Genomic DNA, 25,560 nt, shown 5'->3' on the forward strand with positions numbered 1-25,560 from the left:
ATCAATGGCTACTAAAATACCAAGGTTAATCTTGATTAAATGTCTTTCCAAGGTACAAAAAGCATATTTTACATAAAACATCCTTCAAAGGGATTGAAGCATGATGTTGGGGGAGGGGGGGGACTATAAAATATTGCAGATAGCAAGGCCAAGTATTCCAAATCTTAAATGAAAGGTATCAAAGAGATTAAAGAAAAACCATTACAAATCAGCATACCACTAATATGGATTCATTTGCCTTTCCTATTATCTTCCTCTCCAATTCAAGTCACACCTTAGCAAGCTAAAGCAGCAACTTTAATCTCTTCACAAAGTACATTTTAAGATTTTACATGAATGGTTTTCAATGGATGTTGCAGCACTTTAACAGTTTTTGCTTTTTATTTGGCCCCATTGTAAAAGACAAGTTTTGAGGCAGCATAGGCTGCCTCAAAATTTAAAAATAAATAAAGACATTTTAAACCGGCACACATTCTTCTCCATCTGTAGATTTCTTACATGAAAACAGGATATGAAGGTACAGTAACTTAAATATGAACATTATTTCAAACTGACTCTTTCATATAACTCTAAGCTTTCCTGATTATCATATCTCAATATTCATTAAAGAGCAAACAAGTGCAGTTAATTCAGCTGCATAAATGCTTCTGCACAGCCAGCTGTATCAAGGCTTCCCTCTCTTCTTTCCTCTGCTGAGCAAGGAAATCCTTCTGCAGACTGAATGCCGCTTGCCAGCGACTTTTGTTCTCTCACATTTACCCCACATGCTTCGAACGTGACATCCTTCTGCAGAGGAGGAAAAAAAAAAATTTCTCTCACACCTGTTGATGAATTGTGTTTGTGTATAAGGCTCAGACAGGGCAATAACACATGTGTCTTTATACAAGTGAGGCACCATCCCAAAATAGTAGTTTCCTCACATGGAGAGTGGTGAAAGAGGACAACCCTTTCACAAAAACAGCAAAGAAGCTCGTGGCCAAATGAGAGTAATCATCATTGACAAACAGAAAATAATTCCGGGCAGGAAAGTCATAAGATGGCTCAATGACTGCTGCTGCTGCTGCAGAGGGATAAAGGGCTGTTTGTGCTGTGTGGCGTGTGGCTGAATGGTGCCAAAACACTGGCCCCATGAACCCATGCAGTTTTATTATACCAAGAGTATAGAGGAACAATATAGGAAGTCATGCTCAGTCAGGATGCTTCCCTTCACAGGTTCACAACCACATTCAGACCCTTCATTTTACATTTGAGTTTAGTTTGCAGTCATTTGTTAAAAAGTAAAATCCAAATTCTAATACAGTCATGTGATTTTATAAATAAAAAAAATTACACAATCAAAGTCTGTGCTGATTTCACTTTAAAACTGAAAAACACATTGATATGTTACACTTTTGACTCTGCACTTGTTTTGTTTTCAAAAGTCTAGAAAGCTCAATATGAAATTCAAGTAAAACTAACAAATTAAATATTCTGTTTTCACTTTTGCTATTTTGAAGACCAGATTTTGAAACGACAGTAATTCCCAGTCGGATTTTATTTGCAAAACCGGCTCATCATTTGACATTTGCTGTACTCGGCTGAGAGGAACACATTTAAAATTGCAAAAAAAACACCCAAAAAACCTGAAGATGTAAAAAAAATATATATATATATATATATATTTTCCTTCAGTAGTGTCTGCATAGTAAACTTAAAACATTCAAATGTCATGTCCCGCACTGAAGTTTAAATACAACACATAAGAAAAATATGCAATATCTGCTGTTTCAGTTTAGAAATGTTATGGAAATCTGAGAAACTTTTAATTAAACTGTTACCCTGAGCATCACATTCTATCAAAGTCTCTGTGCAACGAGGATATGACATCTACGGAGTTAGGTACAAATAACTGAATATCACTTATACAACCTTTCTTTTCATGATGTTGCCAATTCCAATACTGTATAAGTTTTATACAAGGCTAAAAAGTAGTACGAAGCTACGACCAAGCACTGACCAGAACATTCAGGAAGACCTCTGCACTCATCCAATAAGGAAAACTACACAAATGAAATCATATTTGGGATATTAAACACTACCAAATGAGTTCAACACCAAAATTAGGAGAATGTTTAATTGTATGGTATCAAGGGCTTGAAAAGTGTGTCCCTAAAGAAACTGTAAAGGTACTTTTTGGTATGAAAAATGCAACATCTTTCTCTAGCCAGGACAAATTTACTCAATTGACACAAAATATGCTGGTGTGGCATATAGGAGCATTTACATTCACATAATAAATTAGAAACCAATTTGTAGCTCACTCATTTGCAAAGAAATTCAGAAATTCTTTAAGGCTCACATTTATTGTTACCTTAACTGAGTACTTGCATGTGAATTCATACAGAAAACTTGCAGTCTGCATGCTCTCTTTCTGACCTCTTCCACTCTTTCAACCTGCTTGATTTAGTGTAGGCCTACTCAAACTGCAGTGTTATAAGAGAAGAGTGTGTTTGAGTTAAGCAGGAAGACAGACATATGATACAAAGTAAGACACTGTGCATGTATATAATGTAACATAATGATAATGATAATACACAACAGAGTGACAGCTGCATTCAAGGCTTTATTGGTGGACACAAATTTCAGACAGCACAACGTTGAAGATGTTCCCCATCAACCCTTCAGGGTACAAACACGGCCTGGAGGTCTACAGTACAGTACAATTCAGTGTTAACTTATCAGTTTGTAAGTGCTGATTCGAAGGCTGTGTTGTCTGGCTGCAGTCATAAAGCAGGAAAAAAAAAGAAAAAAGAAAAAAACTGCTACCAGCAACTTAGCTAAGCACCACTGTTTACCACAGTCTATTCAGCACAGAGTCGCACGGTGGACCAGGAAAAACTGAGGAGGACAACCCACTTGACTCCTCTTGAGTAAAACATACTGGCTGCGTTGTTGGAAGGCTTTGAAAAAGTAAGCTCAAAGCCTTGCTTAATGCCCATTTACATGTAAAAAGATCATAAAGTTTTTAAATGGCCACATACTGGTGTCAAGAACTCATAAATGTGGAGACTAGATGCACTGTCAGGGAGAAAAATATTTATTTTACAGTGGTACACACAGCTCCAATTACTAGCTGTGGAAAGTCACCCCAAACATTACCGTTACAGCTGCATTCACTGACTTGGTTCCCTTCAAACGAAATTTCTTGACTGTGGGTTATAATGTAAAGGGATGGAAATTTAAATGGTCCAAAATGGCTGCATACTGGGCAGGGGAAGGTCCGATCTGATCAGAAACAGGCTACTTGTGATGAAGTGCAAAAGAAGACCAAAATAAAGCTTTTAGGCTTACACATGAGTCTCTTTATAACTGAAAAATGTCACCTGTGTACCCCTATACGCTGGATTTTTTTTTTTATTTAAATTTATTAAATATCTCATGGGTTATATGAAATGTGATTTATGTTACAGAAATAAGTTGTCGTGATTCAAGCTGTTCTTCAAAGACAAAAGACAACATTAAGCCCATCAGTGAGGTTGTTTCTGGGCGGCCATGTTGATGCTGTTTTCAATGTCTATTTAGCTCTGGTGAATTTCACAGCTTTGTGCCGTTTAACTGTCTCCATCTGAGCAGCAGGCCTCTGCGTTGTCCTCTCTTTTCTTATCACATCAAATAACACACAGCATTAAACTCTGATGTCAACTTTGGAGGAAACACTAGCTGTAGGTAGTATGACAACTTAAAAGCAATTCTTGCCTGAATTCATCAATATTGTAATTATCCAATTGGCCTGGAAAAGTATACTGTGAAATGGACACGCAAGGCAAATGACTTCAAAAGTGGCCTACAGGGAAATAAACCATCTGAAGTCAGGACACTTTTATAACACTATCCTGAGCCTTTCTGGTGTTTTTCTGCTTTACAGATGTTTAAAGAACGACATACTGCAGTGATCTGATTTTGTTTAACTTCCATACCTGCACAGTGTCTTATAAAGTATCTAAAGCAATACTGAAGCCACCATTTGGAATGATGTTATGCAACGGCCAAGACAGGTTGAAGGAGCTCTTAAAGCAACTACAACTACTACAAGGAACTTTAATTTTGTGTGTGGATTTTGGTGGCCCCTGTGGACAAAAGCAAAGGTGTTTCCCGAGAACGAGGATTGCATTTCCCATGAGCTGCCTGTTGTGAAGCTCATTATGTGTCTATAGCATGCATTTGTTTTGCAAGCGAATGAACAAACTTATATCTTCTGCTATTTCTGTTTTTCACATACAGCAGCTGTGAGCGTTGTTTTACACCAAGGTTATATGTATATACGTAAGCCTAACACAGATTCAACATTATCAACAATTCTTTGTAATGTTTGTCCTTCGTAAAAGTAATCCAACACGGGGTTATAGTTCTGCAGCAAGGTCAACTTAATATGTTACATTGTAAGCCAGCTGTAAACAATAATGTCCACTGTGACCTAACTTTACCTCCATGTCCTCTACACAGCTCTTTCATAAATAAAATAAACATGTTACATAGCTGTCTAGGAGGAAAATTCAGGATTGGTTTTGAGACCTATAAAATTTTGCAATTCTCTCCAGCTGTTAAACAACTGACCAGGGTTTACTTCACTGTGTTTGAGCTTTTTGTCATTCTTCAATCAAAGCTTTTTTCTCTATGCTGATCCTGCCCTGACATCAGCCATAACCATAAACTGTAACAACAAAAATAAAATTCTCTGAAGAAAAATATTCTCCTGCTTTTAACTGAACTTGTCAATGTACTAATTGTCTGGTAAGATGTAAATACAGGCTTTTTCTGTCTGTGACACAAATCCTTTAGTGTGATTTTGCAGGGGAATCAGAACTGAGAACAGGCATTAAAATTAACATAGAATTAAGCAATCTTCAAGCAATCTTCATGGTCTTGTTTGCTTATGTAGGCCATATAGTCATAAGCGTAAAATTGAGAATATTTCAACCATTTTAAAACTCTTTGTAGCTGTTTTAAATGTGTAAAACTCTAAGGAGAATGACCAGATGTATATATCAGATGAGACCAATATGAGGCAATAAATGCTCGCTCGACATCCTCTGATTAGTTCTTGTTTTAGCTGAAACCACGGAAGAAGAGGATGTCTGGGTCCTGGGGAGAAGAAGAGCAGGATGCAGATGAAGTGAAGTTTGTAGACACACCATGAAGTGAAGTGACGGCATGCACAGATAAATGACTCAATCCCCTTGTGGCTGCATGCTACCACATGTCAGATGGCATGCAGAGTAGATGAAAAACAGACATCCATACAAAAGGAGACAAAAGCACATTGTGATGTTAAGATTTTTTTTTTTAAGTCATTAATGGTTGAGGGCCCACTGAAGATAGCAGGATGGCAAGAAACCTCAGTCATTAACATTTCAAACCCACCAGTGATGGACTAGAGAACATGCTGGAAACAAGAAAGGCTGTGCAGGTACAAAAGAAAAACAATTTGCAGTCGCATCAATACATTTTCACCGTAAAGGACAATGGTTGGTCTTAGACAAACAAAGTAATAAAGAAAATTGCAGGCATAGATTGACAGAAGACAGTGGCAAAGGAACTGAACAAATTCCGTACACCAATAGAAGCGAAGAACCACTGAGAAATAACACACGAGAAAAACCTTATCAATGACTGGGTATTTAACCTCTGCCTCAGAACGTTTTGGATGTGTATACAGAGTATAGCGGTGAATCCTGCTGAGTTTTGTTGAGTACGCAGTGGTCATTTCTGAAGCTGTACTTTGTGGTTTGGTTAGGAAGTGCAACATTAAGCGTCTTTCAGTCAGTGTTGCTGATTATCCACTTTTGTCCGCTGCTCCCCTTTTCTAATGCAGTTTATTCATTTTCATTCACATCATTTTGCTGTGTTTGTGAGTGATCGACCAGCGATTCAGATGCAAGTCACAATGACACAGGGGACTACAAGCAAGACATATTAAGATGAATATCAACAAACAGCATTTTGTCAAATTTAAATGACAAGAAGTGGGCAACCAACTCTTTCTTGTAGAAACGATGTTTATATGTAAGCAATTTGCAACACTAAGTATATTTTGAAGGATGTGAAACTCAGCCAGGATTATATATTCTACTACCAATAATGATGAAATGTTGAATACTAAATATATCAGTAATGTGTGCACTGCACAATGTACAACATTTACAAAACACACTGATATTTCTCCTAACCAAAGAAGTGTTGTAGAAATGTAACCACTCATGGGGCTCTATAGTCAAAGTGCTACGCTTTGTATTAAAAAAAAATGTTGCTTGTGAACACAATCCAAGCACCGATTATGCTTGTAAGCACAATGTAACTGGGAACCCAATTTAGTAACATATAAACATAATTCCTAGGAGACAGGATGGAAAACACTGGATCCCAGATTTTCAATAGCATCTTATGTCATTACCAAAACCATTATCAGGACAATTTTTTCAGTCTTTTGAAAGCTCCTTCCAGAGCCACAGAAGACATTATGTGGCTTTTTTTTCAAGCTGTACTACTGGTGGTGAATCAACAGGCTTCAATGTGTAACATTGGCAGAGTGTGCCTTTAATCAGTCCGGGTGTGTCTGACAAACGTAGTTTTCAGCTCAATGTTAAGAAACATACAAGGAGGCTGAAAAGCTGGTCCATCAGCTGAAGACTGACAGTCAAGTTTAATCAATAGTGAAAATACTGAGCCTCAACAAAAGGTTGTATGGAAAGGGGTTTCAGTTATTCTGTCCATCCCCTGTAGCTGTGACACACAACTAGTCAGCCACTTGCCAGACGAGTTATTCTGAGAAGTTTTTTTTTTTCTTCCACACAATGAAATATAGATAAGAATGGTGGGGATAGTGGGCAGCTGTCAACAAATTCCACAGCTTCCCGCCACCACTCATCAGTCAGTCACATATCTGAGCTGCAACAGGACTGACCTGCTGGCTAGAGCTGACATTAATCCTAAACCTTCCAGTCAGTGCGGAGGACACGACGTGGTGACGGTGGTGGTGAGAGTGAATGCTGATACAGGCTCTAACAAGGAAAGGTGCTGATGCTAATGAGTGTATCTGTGGCTGTCTAACAAGCCTGAATCGTTTGATGCCCTAATTTACAGTGAGCTGTGTCTCAGGGGTGCAGGATAATGAGCTGGCCCGGGATTCCCAGGGCAGCAGCTTGTGTAACCCACCTCATGCAGGGGACACTCAGTGTAAGTGAGAGACAGCGAGACAGAAAGACAGAGAGAGAGAGAGAGAGAGAGAGAGAGAAAGACTGTTGCAGAGAAAGCAGGAAGGACAAATTCAATGTCTGTAAAGGATGAAGGGGGGGGGGGGGGGGGGGGGGGGCTGGGTGCATGTCATCCTTGCTTGATATGCTTGTTTGTACACACCAATCATTGAATCGCTGCAACCAAGTGAGAAAAGCTTGTGTTCTCTGTGACAAACTGACCTCAGGCAACAAGAACACTCACAGACAGAGGAAATGGAGAAGGAAGACCTGGCGAGTGGAGGAGACGAAGCAGCAATACAGAATGGAGTAAAAGTGTCTCGTGTCTGTGTCTCATCCACGTCAAAGATGTCTCTTCCCTCACTCTCCTGCGACTGACTCAATCAAAAAAAAAAAAAAAATCCTCTTATTTACAGAGCAACCCTGAAAAAAAATCCGGCTTCAAGTGCACTCCAAAGCAAATTAGCAAATGTGGAGCTCAGTGACCTCAGTGCAGAGACCATCCACACTGAGTATGCGGTGTGCCCCACCACCCCCACCTCTTACTGCTGCGTCTGCATGGCTGCATTAGTCAAGCTCAAATGGGTTTTTCCGCCACGAGAAGCAGAGCATGACATGCGCTAAACAATGGCAGGCAGATGACGAGCCAGCTCCATTTGATGATGGCCTCTGCCAGAGCGGCCGCTTTTTTGATGTGGAGGAATATAAGAGCAGGATGATTCATTAGGGGAGCACAGGTGGCCCGGGATCTAATGAGTCACATTTTGTGCAGTTCTAACATGCAAAAGGCTCAAAAGGCTGTTGGGCGGAGGGGTAGGGAGAGGGTTTAAATGCTTTAAAAAAAAAAAAAACAAGCTTGTTTTAGACAGGAGTTATGATTTTTCTCATGTTCAAAGTGTCCACATGTGTCAGCTTGGTTTTAAGAAATGGTTTCCAAAGCAACAAAAGGTGCACATTTGATACAAAAAAAGCTAAAAGTGCAACAACAACACAGCAGTAACGACCATTAAGAGCTCACATGTGGATGGCAAATTAACCACAATGTTCAGGATGACTTAACGCCTTCAACGTCAAGTTTGTTCGATGCTGTTTTTTATGCAACTAAAAGCTGTCATGAATACTACTACTACTATATAAACAAGCGGTGGCTGTTTCACAGGACTGTCTGTGTGAGTGTAAATGTTACAGCTGGTGTTTCTAATCTGTCTCAGCTATAAGCACTGCCCCCCTCTGGCTAACAGGCTGCTTGATTAGGATGCTGTTTCTGCATCTATCAGTCACAAGCTCAGTAAACTGAAAGCTATAGCATTTTGAGGCATTTTGTTTCAAATATAAAAAGATACCCATCCATAGAGAATATATTAGTTTTAATATGTAATGTACACACTTAGATGTAATCAAGCGATATTAAGAGTTGTTGCAGTGACAAAACAAACTTCACACAGTATAATAACTGTAACCTCACTTCAGCATCTCTGAATCAGATGCATCGCAAATATAAAACATCTCCGAAAATAGCATGTTTTAGCGTGCCAGTCAATTCATCACAGGAGCCACAACAATCCAAATTGTACCTGATCTATTAACTGCTCGCCACTGAGCACCGTTTGAACGTTTGACCTTCTAACACAGCTCATGACATTATGTTGACATTTAAAGTAATCCCTCCCACGGTTCTTAATCCCAGTGGCCGTGGACTGCCCTGACCCATCCTCTGAGCTCAAGCCCCTTACATGCACTCACCACACACTGACAGAAAAGGCAGGCGGACAAACACGACTCTGATACCCCGATAAGTCGGCGACAACACGTCTGCGCTTCAGGAAGCCCGTGGGGGGCAAAACGTGCAGCGGTGAAAGGACTTGCTGGTTGTCAAACACAAACTGGAGCATTAAGTCTTACATACAGAGACTGAATGTGTAACATTCATGTTGCCCCTGTTTAAGAGTCAGAGAAGGTCAACTACGATTTTCATACAAAAAAATAATTACAGGCTGATGTTTGAAAAGCCTGGACGTTCATTTAAGAGGACTCTTCCCACATCAGGAAGAGAAAATAGTTTCTGTGTTTCCTGTGCTTGCTACAATGACGTTTAATCATTAACGCATTATACATGTATAAACATGCAGAATATTTGGAAATAACCATCATAATTTAAATATAACTGGTAAGTCAAGCACATTCATGCACAAACTGAGCAAGAGCATATGTCCACTCTGGCTGCCATATTTGGATTAGTAAAAAGAGGTCCAACCAGATGTAAAGATGAGTCCCGAAGGATCAGGGAGATACTTCCAGAACAGCTGTAAGTGTTTTGTTTTGTTGTTTTGGTTTTTTTAACTTGTGCAAGGTATTGATTTTTAGGAAAGTCAGATTCTTGGCCCTGTCATCTGAATGTAAGGTAGAGGCAAAAACTGGGGCTTAAGTGAGGATTGCCTGAAAGTCATTTACATTAACACTCCCTGCAAAGGTACTCCGGAGTCCCAAAGAGACGGCAACTGACAGTTGTGCAAGCTCTGTGTTGCAACTCCACTGTCAGATAGGAAGATAAAAGGAAATGTGAATAAGTCTGGAGTTGTGCAACAAATAAAAAGCCTCTGCAGCACAGCATACAGCGTAATTAGTTAGTATCACTGTGCAGCACATCTGAACAGTATTTTACTCTGTACAGGAGCCTGAACCTTACTGTAATGCATGTTAAAGTGGCAAAAATATATACATGCATACATTTTTTTATCTATATATTGAAGTTTTTCCTGTAAGATCTGTATTCATATATGTCATGGTTTTTTTTTTCTTCATAATCATAGAAAATGTCACTTGTGCAACAAGCTCAAACAGATAAAAAAAAGTGATGAAATGAGAAGTACAAGATGACAACCCATTTATTTAGTAATACATTCTGCAAACTAGAAATTTTATTCAAACTTCAAAGGCTAAAAAATGAAAGGAAGGAGGGAAAAGAAGGGGAGAAAATTGAAGGGGCAGGGAGAGAAATGCATCAATTCACAAGCAAGGAATGCAATTTGTTCAATCGACAACACAAAAAAGTACAACTGAGTTCCGGGAACAAAGCTTTTTTAAACATTTTTCTGTTTTTTTCTGCCATTCCTTTGGAGCTAGAACATAATACAAAATATACAGTTATTGAACTTTGTAAAATCACTCACAGAGGCCTCTGAGAAGCATTTGAATCAACATTGACAATACTTATCTACAGCACTCTAAAGCTATTCTTGAATGTAACCATAAATATAGCAGACATGAATGTATGTATGCACATTTTGAATGCTTACGAGGTTACCATGTTAAAACACTTGCATTTGTTAAAAGTATGACATCATCTGCAGTGAAAAATTAAATAAGCTTTCAAGACCGAGTTTCAATAAGGTAACATGGAAAAAAAAACATAGCATACAAACCAGCGGCGGCTGAAAAGTTGTACCTTCTGACAACCAGGACAAAGTCACTTTGTTGATAGCTTAAGTACCCTAAATAGGGGAAAGAAAATCTGTAAGAGTGTAATGTCATCAGCATCACTCCTCCTCATAGTGTTTTGTTGAACAGGTACTTTAGGGGGCAATAGGAGATTTGGGTAAGGCAAATCGGTGAGCTTATTTATAAGCTGAAAAACAAACAAAAAAAGGTCAGCAAAGTGAGGCTCAGGTCACCCTGTGAGGGGACAAACAAACCACCACTGCTATGGGTCACACAGTAAACGCCACAACCAAGGTACATCAATATGTACAAGAGGGCGCAAGCATTTAAAATCTCTTTAACTTCTGCCAGGTAGTCCTCCTTACAAGAATATACAGGATGCATTCCAGGCAACCAAAGGTAATTCTGTAAATAGCTTTATAATCTTTTTTTTCTACATTAACAATTTTCTGGAAAAAAAAAGCTGATTATACAGATGATCAGTGCATATGACTTGTCATTTAGTCACACATCTCACATTTCTAAAACCCTGAACTTGATACAATTCTAGATCTGAGCTAAGTGAGCATCACACAAGAAGTTGGTGAAGTTACAGAGGTGAGCATTGTTATGGGGGGGGCTTATACCACAAGGTCGATAGTGTTCCTAGTTATTACAAGAAGTTGTCATTTGCCATAGCCACTTAAATCATTGCTTGTTTTCTTAACATCAGCACAATTCAATCAAATGCTGTACATGAGGACAGGCTTATCCCGCTCAAATGGATCAGTGTTTAAATCAGAAATTCTAGGGGAAGAGCCACAAGAAAACTGCTTTCTGAACAGTTTGGATCAACATAACACGTCAAAAACACTTCCTATAAATGAGGTATTTCTGCTCATGAAAAATTAAAACCAGGAGAATAGATGCTGGGCTTTTTTTTTTCTTCTTTTTTTTTTTAACTGGGGGATAGGGAGTAACAGGGAGGAAGGACAAATTTTACATAATATAGATAACACACCCAGATGTGACAAATTGCAGCCAAGCCACTGTTAATATCTGTTCACATTCCAGCTACAGCTATTTTCAGCATTATAAAGACAATTTCTACATGTTTCAATCTGTGGAATAAGTTACAGAAATGGATAATTAACCAGCATCATTTAAGGGTCACTTCCTGAATTGCTAAAATTTCTGGGGCAACACAAGACAGAAGAGTGGGCGCACAGATAGCCTCAAAATGCAACATTTTGCTTGCTCCTTTATAAGCCTTTAGAAAAACTGCGTGAAATGTTGCAACACCTGCCAGGTTTGCAACAAGATGCTGGGTGCTGAAGCCTATTTGATAAGGGAGATACTTAGTGCACTCTGTGAACTAACACAAGGAATGCAGCGCAAAATAAAACAGCTTAAAGCTGAAATATAAACTGCTTCCCTGAAAAAAAAAAAAGGAAAAAGGGAATTTTCACATCCACAATAATATTTTTTTTCTCAACAGTGAACAAACTGACTTGATGACTTTTCATTATTAGGTATACAAGTGTTGGTACGTAATGTGGTAGAGATGCACTACTTTAAGTTTAAACCAAAATGACATCAATTAAATGATCATTTCTACTGTTCAGGTATTTGTTGCAATTTTGTTATTTTTTTTATAGGAAGAAATACACACACTTTCATGCAAGTAAACACAGAGCAAACTCAATTTCCCTATTTGACATGTTTACAGTCTTTAGTCAGGACAGGAAGTCTACTCAATTGTGATATGTTATTATTTGTGCCATTTCTGTGCTGACTGACTCCTTAAAGGTACTTCGTGGAGTTTCCACTGTAAACACAGTTAGCTAAATTCAAACCTTTCTTATCAAAATGTGATTTGCGTTTCCTTAAGATCTAACATACATGTTCAGTGCCACTCTGTACGTCATATAGGCCTGCTCTTTTTTACATCAGTCTTGTTGTCTTTTACTAGTTCATTAACACTTTCACGCCACGTTACAATGACACAACTACTGATATACACATTACTGCTTCCTGCAGTCAGCAGAAGCGCATTTCAGTTCAGTCTGGGCGTTTGCCCTGTATGTTCATCCTTGTGTTCATGCTAGCAGCGGAAGGACGAGACCTCCAGACATTTAGATAAGGTAATCCTTTATTGATCCCCAAAGGGGAAATTCGATTTCTCTACAGTGCCACCAGTGGTCAAAAACTCCACAGAGTACCTTTAAAAAGTTATCCAATGCTGCAAACTCCAAATCTCATAAACATCACTCTCTACTCATTTAACATTTTAGCTTTTACAGGATTACAACTAGGTTCTTTTTCGTATTGTTATTTCTCACGATAAAAACTTCGCAATTAGAGACTTTGAGTGGTCTTTGGCCTTTTCGCCCCTAAAGTATATTAGAAAGCAGCTAATTTAGGATTGAAGTCTGTGTTTTGTTAATGATTTAATAATTTGCTACCCACCCCAAAACCAAATGCAGTGAAATCATTAGGATTGTCATTTTGATAAATTATGAATTTAGTACATTATTACGTATTGTATAAATGAAACAGTTTAAAACGTTCAGTGTTAATCAGAGGGACACCAAAGTGATTAAAGGGAAGCCAAAATATATAAATTCAACTAACCATCCCATGACAAACCAGAATCACATTTTTATCATGGCAAAAAACAAACAAAAAAAAAACCCAAAAAAGAACAAAACAACAAAAAAAACAAACAAAACAAACCAAAAAAAAACTAACTCAAGTGACATGATTTATTCCTTGAAAGTCAAATATATATACATACATAAATTTCAAACAATGCAATTTTAAACAAACAAAAAAATGGCAGAAAACAAATCTGAATTAAAACCATTTCTCTTCAAGAAATACACTGAATCTACTGTGTGAGTTAAATAGGGATTTAGTCAGTGACTATTCATCTTTTCAGAGGGGTAAATTAACAAAAAACAACAAAAAAAAATCAACCCACAGATCATACATTATAGCAGCAAACTGTATCGTATGTATTGTGGTGCTGTGGGGGAGAGTTTTAAGCAGAGCAAACCTGATGGGAATAAAAAGGTGTTACCCATCCATGAGAACTCACCGCAGTTAAGATGTGTTCTAGGTTTGTATATCCAAATAAAGATCACGTGAAAAAATAAGCCTCATTAGTTTTAGAGTCAACAGTTTCTCCTGTCCTCAGACTGATAATAGGTAATTTTCTCTAAAATAGTCAGTGCTTAAACTGTTCACATCAGTCAAATTAGCAGATGTTAAAAGGCAGAAGCTAAAAATCTATCTGTACCACATACAAAAAATGAATCTCATGAGGAGAAAAAACAAGAAAAAAAACTTGGCATAGGCTGTCATAAAGCTGAATGATTAGAAATCATATGGCACCCACAGCGGGCACTAGTAACAATGTATTTTTAGAAACTGATATTCAAATATGACACAAAAAAATGTGTTTAATCAAAACCTGACTAGCTGCAAACCATTGCACACCATGGGTAAATTGAACTACTTGTGTCATCTCAGCTTACAGTATAGCTCTGATATATAGCTTAAAGTTGTTCAAATAGCGTAACAGCATGTAAACTCTGTTATCCAAAGCTTTTTGGAATAAGTAGTGAAAGCCTATGTTGGACTGATATGGAACACAGAAAATGGGTAAGCATTGGGAGAGCAATTCCCTTAAACTCCAGCCTGATCTGATGTCTGAACCACCTTTGCAAAATTTAAATTAGAGTTGCACATACATAACTGCCTAACACACATGTGCACATACATACACACAAGCACCCGCGCACACTTGTAAGTATCTATTCGCACAGACAAATGTGTTAACAGGGGTCTTTTCTTTTTTTGTCAGATGCCTTGAAGAAATGAAAAAAAAAAATCTTAATTTTCACTTCACACTTCCAAAATGACTGAGAAACATTTTTGCCATTATTTGAGCATGTACAGAAAACCACTTACAAAAATAAAATACAATAAAAAAAAAGCACAGGGAAAAATACTTAGGATTAAAATGGTTTGATATAGAGAGCTTACTGTGCTGTCAACTATACAATTTACCCGTTTCTTAAAGGAGAAGAGACTGAGAAAAGAAAAGTAAAAGCACAGAGACATTGTGCCTGGAGGACAAGCAGAAATATTCACTCAATAGACATTTGTTACAATTCCAGAAGAGCAGGAAAAGGCAGATAGTGCATAAAAGGTTCTCTTTTTCATTTCTTTCATTTTTTTAACTTAAAATCAAGCTGCATTAAATACAGGCTGTTTGTACAGGACAATTGCACTTCACAAAAACAGAAATATACAAACACACACAAGGAAATGTGAATCAAATTAATTACAGCAAAAAAACAAAAACAAAAAAAAACAAAAAATATATCTCACTACTTAAGCTGATTACTGAACAAAAAGAAAGAAGACCTTGTGGACTTGTTATGGATTACTTTAGAGGAGATTATTAAGATGGGTGAACATAAAGGTGAGACAAGACAGTTGGGATCCTGAACTCCAGAGTGGACTGGTGCTGCATTATTCCAGGTTTGTGTGCATGCAACTCCTCTTCCTGTTCCTCCTTCTCCTCCTGCTCCTCCTCTTCCTCCTCCCATGAAATTCCCTTCTTAGAAACCAAAAGCTCAGAGTGACGAAGAGACAGACTGCTGAGCTGAGCTGCTGTGGGTCTTGAGAGGATGGTGGTTTGTAAACTCTATGTTGTGTTAGTGGTAGGAGGTTGTGTTACCACATGTCGTCTGTGGACGCAGAGTCCTTGATAAGAGAGAAGAGGAAGGAGAAACCCTTCAGACTCTGGCTCTACATCCACCAGATCTCTATCAAGAGCTTGGCAGCTTGAAATAAGTGTGACACAAACTGACAGAACAACAAAAATCATTCAGGAGTTGATGGAGATACTTGTGCCACAGCACCATTATTTTACCCAACATCAATAAGCCACTGTTGCCACAGAAAACACTGGCTGACAGGTGGAATTCTGGTTTATAGGGCCACCTTGTCATGTATCCCTGTTTACTTAACACACATCATCTGAAGCTTCTTTTAGAAAGTTATTTGTTTTAAAAACAAAGTAAAATAATTAAAAACCAGCATAGTCTATTTTCAACCAGACCTACCACTTGTGGCCTTACAGATCAGGCAAGTGTAGTCATGACTTTAGCACCTCTTCAGTAGTAATATAAATTTAACCTGTTCTACTGATCAACAGTCACCTTAAATTTATGCTTGTACTATGCGACAGTGTTTATCAAGGAGCAGATATATTTTGACAGATAGCCTGAATAGTTTTAACAGATAGAAGATAAGGTGTAAAGCATATTCTCATAAGAACAGAAATGTTATTTTGTAGCAGGAATAGTATTAAAAAAAAAAGTTTAAATTTTGCAAATAATTTCATATAAATACGATCATGTTTCAGGTTTATGAGTCCCGTTATATGGAAGCTCAAAATGATTTCAAATGTGAAACGATATTTTCTCCCAGGGTCTCACACACACAACATAATCCATCTAACTGGAAATGCTGCTGGAACTTAAATGAACATATTCTCTACATCAATATGCTATTGATTTGGTTCAGGATATGACGTATTCAAGAAGTAGACTCCAAGACATACATCAGCTATGTGTTCATATGGTTAAATCCACAACCAAACACAGATGAAGACAATAATGTGCACCAGAGAACTGGAATCAAGCTGTAAAATGCATGTGTAACACTGGACATCAACCAAATGACACAGCACACTCTGATGTTGCTTCACACTTTACGAAATGTTCCGATCTATTTAAGGCCTACAGGTTTATGGTTGTTTTAGGTTCGCAAGTAGGGAAGTGGCTGTGTTAAGACACTCTTATTGACAATTTGTAATTTTTCCACAGGAAGTGGCTATTACAATAAAACTCTGATAGATAAAAAAAATTACGCATCAGCTGGTTCAGAGAAATCGTTTAACGCAAACTTACTTTTTAACAGTAGTTAGTTTAGACATAAACTTGGCACTGATCATCCTTTGGGTTCGAACAATAAACGTGAAAATAGATTAATTTACTCTAATTTAGACTAGGCTATACTGTAGAAAGATGCAAACATTCGAGGTTGGTGCTACATTACCAGAGAAAACAACCACCAACTATGTGGTACCGGACCACTAAATACTCTGGTGTGTGGTTGACATACTGCAAGTTAGGAAGTGCTTGGTTTTAGATGATCTTTTCTTCAAGCAAGAAACAATACCATCCAACTGTTCACAAACACAAAAATGGGTTTCTGAAAACATCTGATGTAAGGTGAAAGCAATGCAATAACAGAATCATGATTTAGACTGATAGGAGAGCAGCACTACAGTTTGGGAACCGGAATTTGATTCCGTATTATAACTAAAACCAAAATGCACAAAATTAGGTACCCATAAAATATAAATAATAAATTTCTGTTCTGCTTATTGATTCCAAACCATGTTAACTCTTTATTATTGAAAACAAAGGCTATGAATCTGCCAGGACCTGTATATAGTAGGCTTCAAAGCAACAGTGTGTTAGTTTCTTTATGAGCATGCATGGCTAAAGTGACAACAGTGTGATGGGCAGATGGACTACATTAAACAGCCAGTACATGTCTGAGTGCTTGCTGGGCAGCTGTGTCATTTAGATAAATGTTAGTTCAGGACTGGCCTCAGTTTTGGCAGACACTCTGAAAAAGTACTGAAAGACGTGGATCCAGGTTAAAAAAAACCAAACTGAGTAAGCGGTCTTCAACCAGTTTGGCTGCTAGCAGACAAACCAGCTTCATAAGCAAATCAATTCAGAATGTCACTACAGTTTCTGTGAAGATCTACAAAAATGCAAAAAAATAGGAAATAAAAAAACAGTTTAACTCCCTACTAAACTTCATGTAAGGTTCTTTCCTCCTCAAAATAACATATTTTGTTAATACATTCTTTATGAATAAAATTATAATCCTTATTATTGTTATTATAGTTTTCATTTGATAGAAAAAAGCTTCTTCTTTCTAATTCCATGTGATGCTTATCGAAAGAAATCATTGTCATTATCGTTAATCTTGTCTTCCTACACGTTTTCTCTTGAGTGTGGAACTTTAGAAATTAATCATAATATGGTGTCTAAGCCAACATTCGCAAACTGATGATTAGTTTGCCAGAGCTGAAGGTGGGAGCAACCACAGACAGGGATGAGCTATCGATCAAATTTTATTTTCAACTACAATTTTAGCCTCCAACGATTATTATAACAAGATAATTCAGATAACACTATAAATGTACCACTGCAGTTCCTCCTTTATCGCTTCATGTTCCTCTAAACAGTAACGCTTGGTCCTGCAGTTTGTTTAGCTCTAGTGTAAGCTACTACCTCTGTTAGCTGCGTTAGCCAAACACACCACAGTACTCTGCCACTCACAGACTGCTAACAGCTAACTAGCACTCCTCCTGTCGATTTCAGCGTGGATTTGCTGCGTTCTGTTGGTTTACCTAGCACAACGTATCGGCGACAAATTTCCAGCAAGCCATTTGAGACTAAGGGAAGAGATGGATAGAACAGTACCACAGGAACATTTCAGTGCCTTCATAATTTTCATAGGCCTTGCTTTGCTGCCAGTGAGTGTAAACACAGTAACAGCATGAAAAACCGCACTACGTTCAGTTTGTCATTTGCATTTCTCACTTAATCATGATAATGATTTCTGCCATAATTGAGCAGCCCTAACCCTAAAGGCAGAGTAGGTTGTGGCATCTAGGGGTAAGGGCAGAGTCTATGATGGAAAATGAAAAATAGCATCCGAGAAATGTTTCTGATACACCAGACAAAAAAGAAACTACGTCTTAAACATGTGTCAACAATGTTTGTGTCTCACTGCCAGAAAGAGGAGACAAAAGTTCGGCACTGCAGGTTTAATAAAACAAACCTGCCAACATGCATTTGTGGGTGTGCAGAGTTTTGTTAAAAAGCAATATGGTGCCGAAGAGGTGACATTAAAACAGTAAGACATGTCTCAAACTAGATTTCTTCCCCTATTTAAAATTTCAATATAATGATTGCTGCTGTTTTGAAGTAGTCTGTGTTCCATTATTGATCTTTCTTTGTTGTGGATCACAACTTAAAAAACACAGCCCACCTAAATTTCAGGTAACAGTGCTGGCAGATGTTGCATGGTGTGATTAGCAGAGGAGAGACTCCAAGGATTGTCAAAGATTACACATAAGGCAGGAGAAAATGTATTCAGCTGACCTGACCAATTGCCACCTACCACTGTAAGCGGTCATTGTGTTTACATGTCTACATCCGATATCCTTCATTGGAGATTTTATTTACATGATGTGCTTTTACACAGTACTAACCCAGGCCAGAACAATACATACAGTGTTAACAAAAACACTGCAATTTTACGTAACAATGTGTTGAATTACATGACCTGTCTAACCCCCTGACCTTTTCTGTATTTTGTGGTGTTACAACATGACTTTTAAACCATGATGTTATGATGATGGCAATGGAGTCAGTTGATGACTGTTGGCCATGGGAGATGGACACAACCCTAAACCAAACAACCAGGTAAGGCAGACATGTAGGACGTCAAGACCGAGAGCACTATGTAAAACAAGTGACAGAATGACAGTGATCACTATCCCATAACTTTTCAGCTATAAAGCTACGTTATCGAGTGCAGAAGGCTTTCAGACCACTTCTTTATTAGAGAGAAGTGGAAACGTCTGTTGTCACGTCAGCAGTATGCTGCACTTGTTCTTCTTTTCTTTCTTTTTCTCTGTGATTACTAGCAGATTGCAAACCAACAAGGTGAACACCAACACCCACTGTAAAAGAGTGTGGAGATGCTGCACATGCACTTATGGGCTCTATTTATTGGATGCAATTTCATTATCTGCCGATAATAGAAATTTTGAAATATCAGGCCAGCAATTCATTGTTTCAATATGTATTGTGCATCCCTACAGAAATCTGTTCAAAGATTCTCCCCTTTCAGCTTCCTAAAGCTGGAGCAAATCTGCAAACAAGTGGACAATATCCAGAGGTGCGAAAGATGTGTCCAAGAAGACCTGGCAGCATAAATGGAAATTCATTCAAGAGAATAGCAAGAAGTGTATAAGATTTCTATGAGTCACTCTGAATAAATTTGCAAAAATTTGCAAGAACCTAATTTCCCTTTCTCCATGTTAGTTTCAAATTTTGTATTCAGGGTGTACCACATAATAGGGAGGTAGTCAAGGGGTCTGATGTTTTGTGAGATTTGTGAGATAATGAAACGTGTGACAGTAATTTAAAAAGTCAATCTCTGTGCAAGAATGAAATGCTAAAACAAAGTAACGGTTTTAACAGTCAAGGAGAAGTTCACCTGTGCACAATTAAATTGGAGCAGAAGCAGCAAGTTTATCTGATAAAAAATTTGAAAGAATGATATCTGAGTAAACAAGGGCAACAGCTTTGAGGTCTCTTTGTATGCGAAGGAATGATGAGTGATGTCGCTTTTAAACCGGTATGTGGGAGCATGTAGGTTTTTATTCCATCTACACAAATAGCAGACAATTTTATTTATTAGCTCTTTCTTCTTTGATTTAAGGAGCTATAATTAGTGAAATCAGCTCATGTGGTATGAAACTGAGCCTTTCAGGCAAAAGATCTGCAATGCAATTGCGGTTCTTTGTCAAAAATAAACTTTGTTTAGTTATGCAACTAGGAATATTTCCTGCCAGTGTCATCTACACAGAAAAACTGTAGTATTACAATATATTGGTGCTTTTATATAGTTCTCTTTTTTTTAATTCACATAAACTGGACAGAAGGCAAAAACTCTGAACAGGTCACTATGTCATCACATAGTTGATCCATTATTTTTTTTCCAACTCCATCTTTAACAAAATTCACTTGAGAAAAATATTTCCTTGTTCCATCTTGTTGAATAGTGATGGCATGCAAAAATTTGGTTAAAATTTGCATCAAAAAGCATGCATACTCCAAGCCAAGCACACCTACAGAGAATTAAAAACAAACTGGGATACTTACTGTGTCATCACTTCGGCATGGGTTGAGTTTGTTGTACATCGCTTCAATAACAGTTCGTCTGACAGGAAGTAAAAGAATAATAATGTTAGATAAGTTAATTTTCAAAACAAAAACACACACACTCACATATTCGGCGAATAAATTGACAGTCACTGTGAGAAAGAGAAACTTGTCATTGTTTATGAGGTCCTCATCCGTGAAGGATAACTTAACTTAAACACAAAGCTCACTCACTTGCTTGCCAGTTCCCCTCCTGGGGGGAGGTTAGGGATGGCCTCAGATGCTAACGTCCGCATAACGTGGACCAAATCTGGGACACCTTCATCCCCCTGCTTTTTGATGATCTCTGTTGGAGAACAAAATTACATTCTTTTGAACAATTTTCCAAAAATGTATAAAAAAATCTGTGTGTTTTGTGCACAAGAACAAGAGGTAGAAAAATATTAGGGCAGAAACTGCTTTCAAGTCCAAGACTTAAGTATAGAAAGGCAGAGAAGGTTTGGGTTTTAAATGCATACCATCACTATCACTCTTTAATACTAGAGAATAGAGAGAGCTAATAAGACAATGGTGATTGTACACTAATAAAAAGTTACTGCTACCTTTATATTATTTAAATATGTTGTTCTCAAAACACACACACAATCACAATGTCTGCAGCCTTGCATATCTGTCCACCCTGGAAGAGAGATACCTCTTCTGTGGTGTCTTCTGTCTTCCTGATGCTTTTCCCCCTTTCGTCCACCAAAAGGTCTTTTTTATGGAAATTTTTCCTCGTTGGAATCAATTCAGTTCTATGCAAAATTTGTGCAGTTCCAAATCTCAACAAAAATGATCTCTCTACAATTTCCAAACAGATCAGGCTGAGACCATACCATTTGATTTAGTCTTGAATACAGGGAGAGCCAACATTCCTGCATGAGCAAGCACTTGGCGAGGAAAAACTTCCTTATAAAAGGCAGAAACCTTGGAGCAGACAACGGCTCCAAGTGGGCGGCCATCTCTAAAAAAAATTTGGTTGTAATTCTTTGTTGTATTATTTTGGGGCTTTTATGATTTTATTTGACAGTACAACTGAAAATTGATCTTTTGGTAACCAATTAATTGATTAAGCCATTTTCAAGCAAAATGTCAAACATTTGGTGCTTCCAGCTTCTCAAATGTAAAGATTTGCTGCTTTTATTCATCATTTACGATATTAAATGTACAATATTTGGGTTTTGGACTGTTGGTTGGACAAAAGAATCAATTTGCAAGGGTGCCACTTGTGACTCTGGGAATTATGAGCATTTCCAAAAATATTTGACATTATATAGACTAAATGGTTAATTGATTTATCGTGAAAATGATCAACAGGTTGATAGATAATGAAAATGATTGTTAATTGCAGGTCTGATTTTCCTTGGTGAATCATCTGCCTAGATGGTAATATGGATAAACTCATCTGAAACCTAATGTAAATACCAAGTCAAACATGGAGTTCACATTAAATAAGGAAAGGTTCATAACCAAAAGCAAAACAGATTATCATCTGAATATGCCACTTTCTATGGTGGTCTACTATCTCCTACCTTCTACTCTGCCTTCCAGATATTTATCCAGCTCCGCCTCCTTTTTCACTGCTTCTGGAGATACCTTTGGGGCCCCGGGAAAGCAGATTAACACAACACTCATATTGTCACGGCTTCCCTGAAAAACAAATAACATAAAGAATGGTCATATAAATCAACCATGATACCAAAGCAGATAAGTGTTTAACAAAATGTGTAGGTGTTTCAAGACATGCCATACCTTGTACAAGCAGGTATCAACAATTTCATTGCTGACTCTTTCAAGATCATCTGTCACCTCTAGTCTTGACCTGACAAAGTCACACAGTTCCTCATTGGCCATGACATCCCAGATGCCATCACATGCTAGTATAATGAACTCATCTTCCCCCTCACATCTCTCTATTGCATAAACTTCAGGTTCAGGAGACACAAGCTGCTCTGTTGGGCCTTTTCCATGCACACACTTGTAGTCGAAATCTCCCAAAGCCCGAGACACAGCAAGGGACCCATTAACTCGCTGGATCATGACTGAGCCACCGGCATTCTGGATCCTTTCCTTCTCCAAAGGGTTGCTGGGTTTGTGATCTTGTGTGAAGAAGTGCACAGCTCCACCCCGGCTGAGGAGTCCCCGTGAGTCTCCACAGTTGATAAAGTAGATATGGCTCGGAGAAATCATCACTCCCACTGCAGTGGAGCCACTGCGGTCTACACCATGCTTCTTCTCGGAGATGGTTCGCATGTGTTCATCAATCTGCAAGAACCCTGTGCGGATCCCGTTCTTCACACGATCCACAGAGGGGTCCTCCTGCAGAGCACTCTGGAAGTCTGAGTTGCTGGTGATGTGCTCCAGCAGGTGCTCACAGCAGTATTTGGCCACCTGAGAGCCAGCATGGCCATCATAAACAGCAAAGAATGACCAGTGGTTGAGACCATGAGGCAAACCAATTACCGCTGTGTGTGCATCTTCCATCTCTACCCGCCAGCCTTGCATGCTACTCAGCCCGTACCTCAGGTTGTTACCCTCACCACAGGAATTGTATTTCTCCATCTTTGGTTTGTCCAGAAATGCACCCATTGCGTCCCTATTAAGACCTGGAACACAACATAGGCCAGAAATTTAGTGTTTTCTAACATAGCCAATAATTTAGGAACTTTGTGGCAATATTCAGTCTCTCATCAAATTATTAAGAATGTATGCAAGCATGTTTCCCCCCCAGAAAATACACATACTATATTCTTAAACAGCATTACACAAGTATCTATAGTAATTAAATTAAAACAGACAGCTTGTATTACTTCCAATTGTGGCAAAATTAGCATGTTGGAGTTAAGGCCCTCTGCACTGTTCTAAAAATAGTGGACCTGTGTACACATTTTGGCTACATATTAGGAGCACTGCTGGTGTAGATCAGACTGAAACGCCCTTAAAGCACTGACTGCTCAAATTTAACGTTAAATGTATGTAATGGTTTGAATTAAGTTATCTGACATTAAGTGTCTTATGAATACACCGCTGGGCAGCATCTCTGACCTTCGCAATGCAGACACTTAACCATACTAACTAACCGTAATAATGTGAGTAAAAGCTATCGTTACATACTTGCAGAGCTAACGTTGGCTAACCGACTTACCAGTTACTCGATGACCACCACAGTTCAATTTCAAGAGATCTGACAAACATTAATGCTAACGTTAAGTTAAGCCAATTTACATCATGGATCTGCGAAATTGGGATATCTTTCGCTGTTGGATTTGCTGTAAAAAGTTACATCTGTGGCACGATCATACCACAACCCAAATATACAAACAGCCTTGCCTAGTTGCGGGCCTTGACCCTTGTCACTACACAGCTAACTTTGACAGGCCTCCCTCTACCACGGTTTGCTAACATTACGTTAGAGCAAGGAGAGCGCCTCGGCCTTGCTAAGATTTTATGGCTAACTGCTAAAAGAGCTAGCACAGCTAACTGTCCAACGATCCGTTACAGTGGCTGGCTTAAGAGTTAACATTTTGTGACTTACCAAATATCCAAAACACCGGTTGACAGCTGCGACAGTGACTAGGACTGACTGGCAACAGTTCACACCAGAGACGTACACCGACGAAACTAGGGGCTTTGTAGCGGTTTAGCTAGGCTAGCTAGCCACTGAGCTAGCAATGAGCAATCGTCACTCAAGACTCAGTGCATGTAAATAGTTTAAGTGCGGAGCTCCCTCTTGGCGTGCGCTCGTGATGCATTACATTATCTCAGCTAGCAATCTAAAGAATATTCTAAAATACTGTCGTGGGAATTTGAGGGCTGGAGCTTTGAGTGGCCAAGCCAGGGGGGGGAGCTGAAACGTCTGTCCCAGCCTCTCCACTAGACAGCTTGACAGCTTGCTAGCTAACGTTAGCTTCTGAGGAGCACAGAGCAAGCCCCCAAAAACGGCGCTGGGCTGTGAAGCGATTTTTGGCGTAGTGGCTGTACTGGGGAATTACAACTTCCTGGATCGTCACGTGATGCAGAAAGAAGTTTTGATGTCAAATGTTGGGTACGACAAGGGTTCCCAATTTCACCGCTTTTCTTTTTTATCTACTGTTGCTCTCAGTTTGCTTATTTTCAGCTCCGTTATGAAACTCAGAAGATGATGTAAAGGTTAAGAAAGAAATACCAAATATTTGAAAATTACTATAAATAGGCTACATTTATGAAGATAGAAAGTGTAGTATTATTTTCTAGTCTATCAACACTGAAGCTGATATCTTAATTAAATTGCAGTGTCATATTTACAAGGCCAGATGGTTTGTTCTTCCTAACAAAAACTTGTTTATGCTGAACTTCATTCTGTGATAGTATCTGCAAAGTATTTAAAAACAACAAGACATCTAATCTCTCGAGAAACATTGCAAGATGATTTAAACTGGTTTGCAATTTTGCACATTCAAGTTGTATAATTTTTTGTTCTCTTAATTTCTGTATGCAGTTTTATTTTTGATTGTGTTTTTTGTATGAATAGTTCATTTTTTCCCGATACTGCCTGTACTGTTATTTATATTGTAATATTACTATGCTGTTAATAAAGTTTTAAAAAATGAAAAAAACCTTTGACTAGAATGAATGAGCACCATCTTTAAAAGCGCAGCCTTTCTATTTAATGCGTCCATGGCACGGAGCCACGTGGACAGGACCCGGATGTTGCAGGTTGCGTCCGCGAAAGTATGACATCATCGTTGAAGTGATAACTAAAAAATAAAAAATATATAAATAAAACAGAATGCGTATCCAAGAACATGTGCTCTAAATGTCGTAGTCTGTACGTCTTG

At 38.4% G+C, this 25,560-nt stretch overlaps 1 protein-coding gene across 3 annotated transcripts; it reads right to left on the reverse strand.

The window, feature by feature from the left end:
* Positions 1-442: 442 nt before the first annotated feature.
* ppm1aa (protein phosphatase, Mg2+/Mn2+ dependent, 1Aa) lies at positions 443-24,713 on the reverse strand. Of its 3 annotated transcripts, none has more exons than XM_046412325.1 (6): positions 24,279-24,713; positions 22,496-23,349; positions 22,276-22,393; positions 20,939-21,050; positions 20,705-20,762; positions 443-786 (listed from the first exon to the last, which is right to left on the reverse strand). In XM_046412325.1, the coding sequence occupies exons 2-6, from the start codon at positions 23,330-23,332 to the stop codon at positions 625-627; spliced, it is 1,287 nt and encodes a 428-aa protein (XP_046268281.1). In that variant the 5' UTR covers positions 23,333-23,349; positions 24,279-24,713; the 3' UTR covers positions 443-624. The 3 variants fall into 3 exon arrangements, with proteins under 3 accessions (XP_046268281.1, XP_046268282.1, XP_046268283.1); XM_046412326.1 differs by lacking the exon at positions 443-786 and adding an exon at positions 4,790-5,121 and having other exon boundaries at positions 24,279-24,712; XM_046412327.1 differs by lacking the exon at positions 443-786 and adding an exon at positions 10,091-15,422 and having other exon boundaries at positions 24,279-24,710.
* Positions 24,714-25,560: the final 847 nt, after the last annotated feature.

This window comes from Scatophagus argus, chromosome 15 (assembly GCF_020382885.2).
Source record: "Scatophagus argus isolate fScaArg1 chromosome 15, fScaArg1.pri, whole genome shotgun sequence".
Classification (NCBI taxonomy): domain Eukaryota; kingdom Metazoa; phylum Chordata; class Actinopteri; family Scatophagidae; genus Scatophagus; species Scatophagus argus.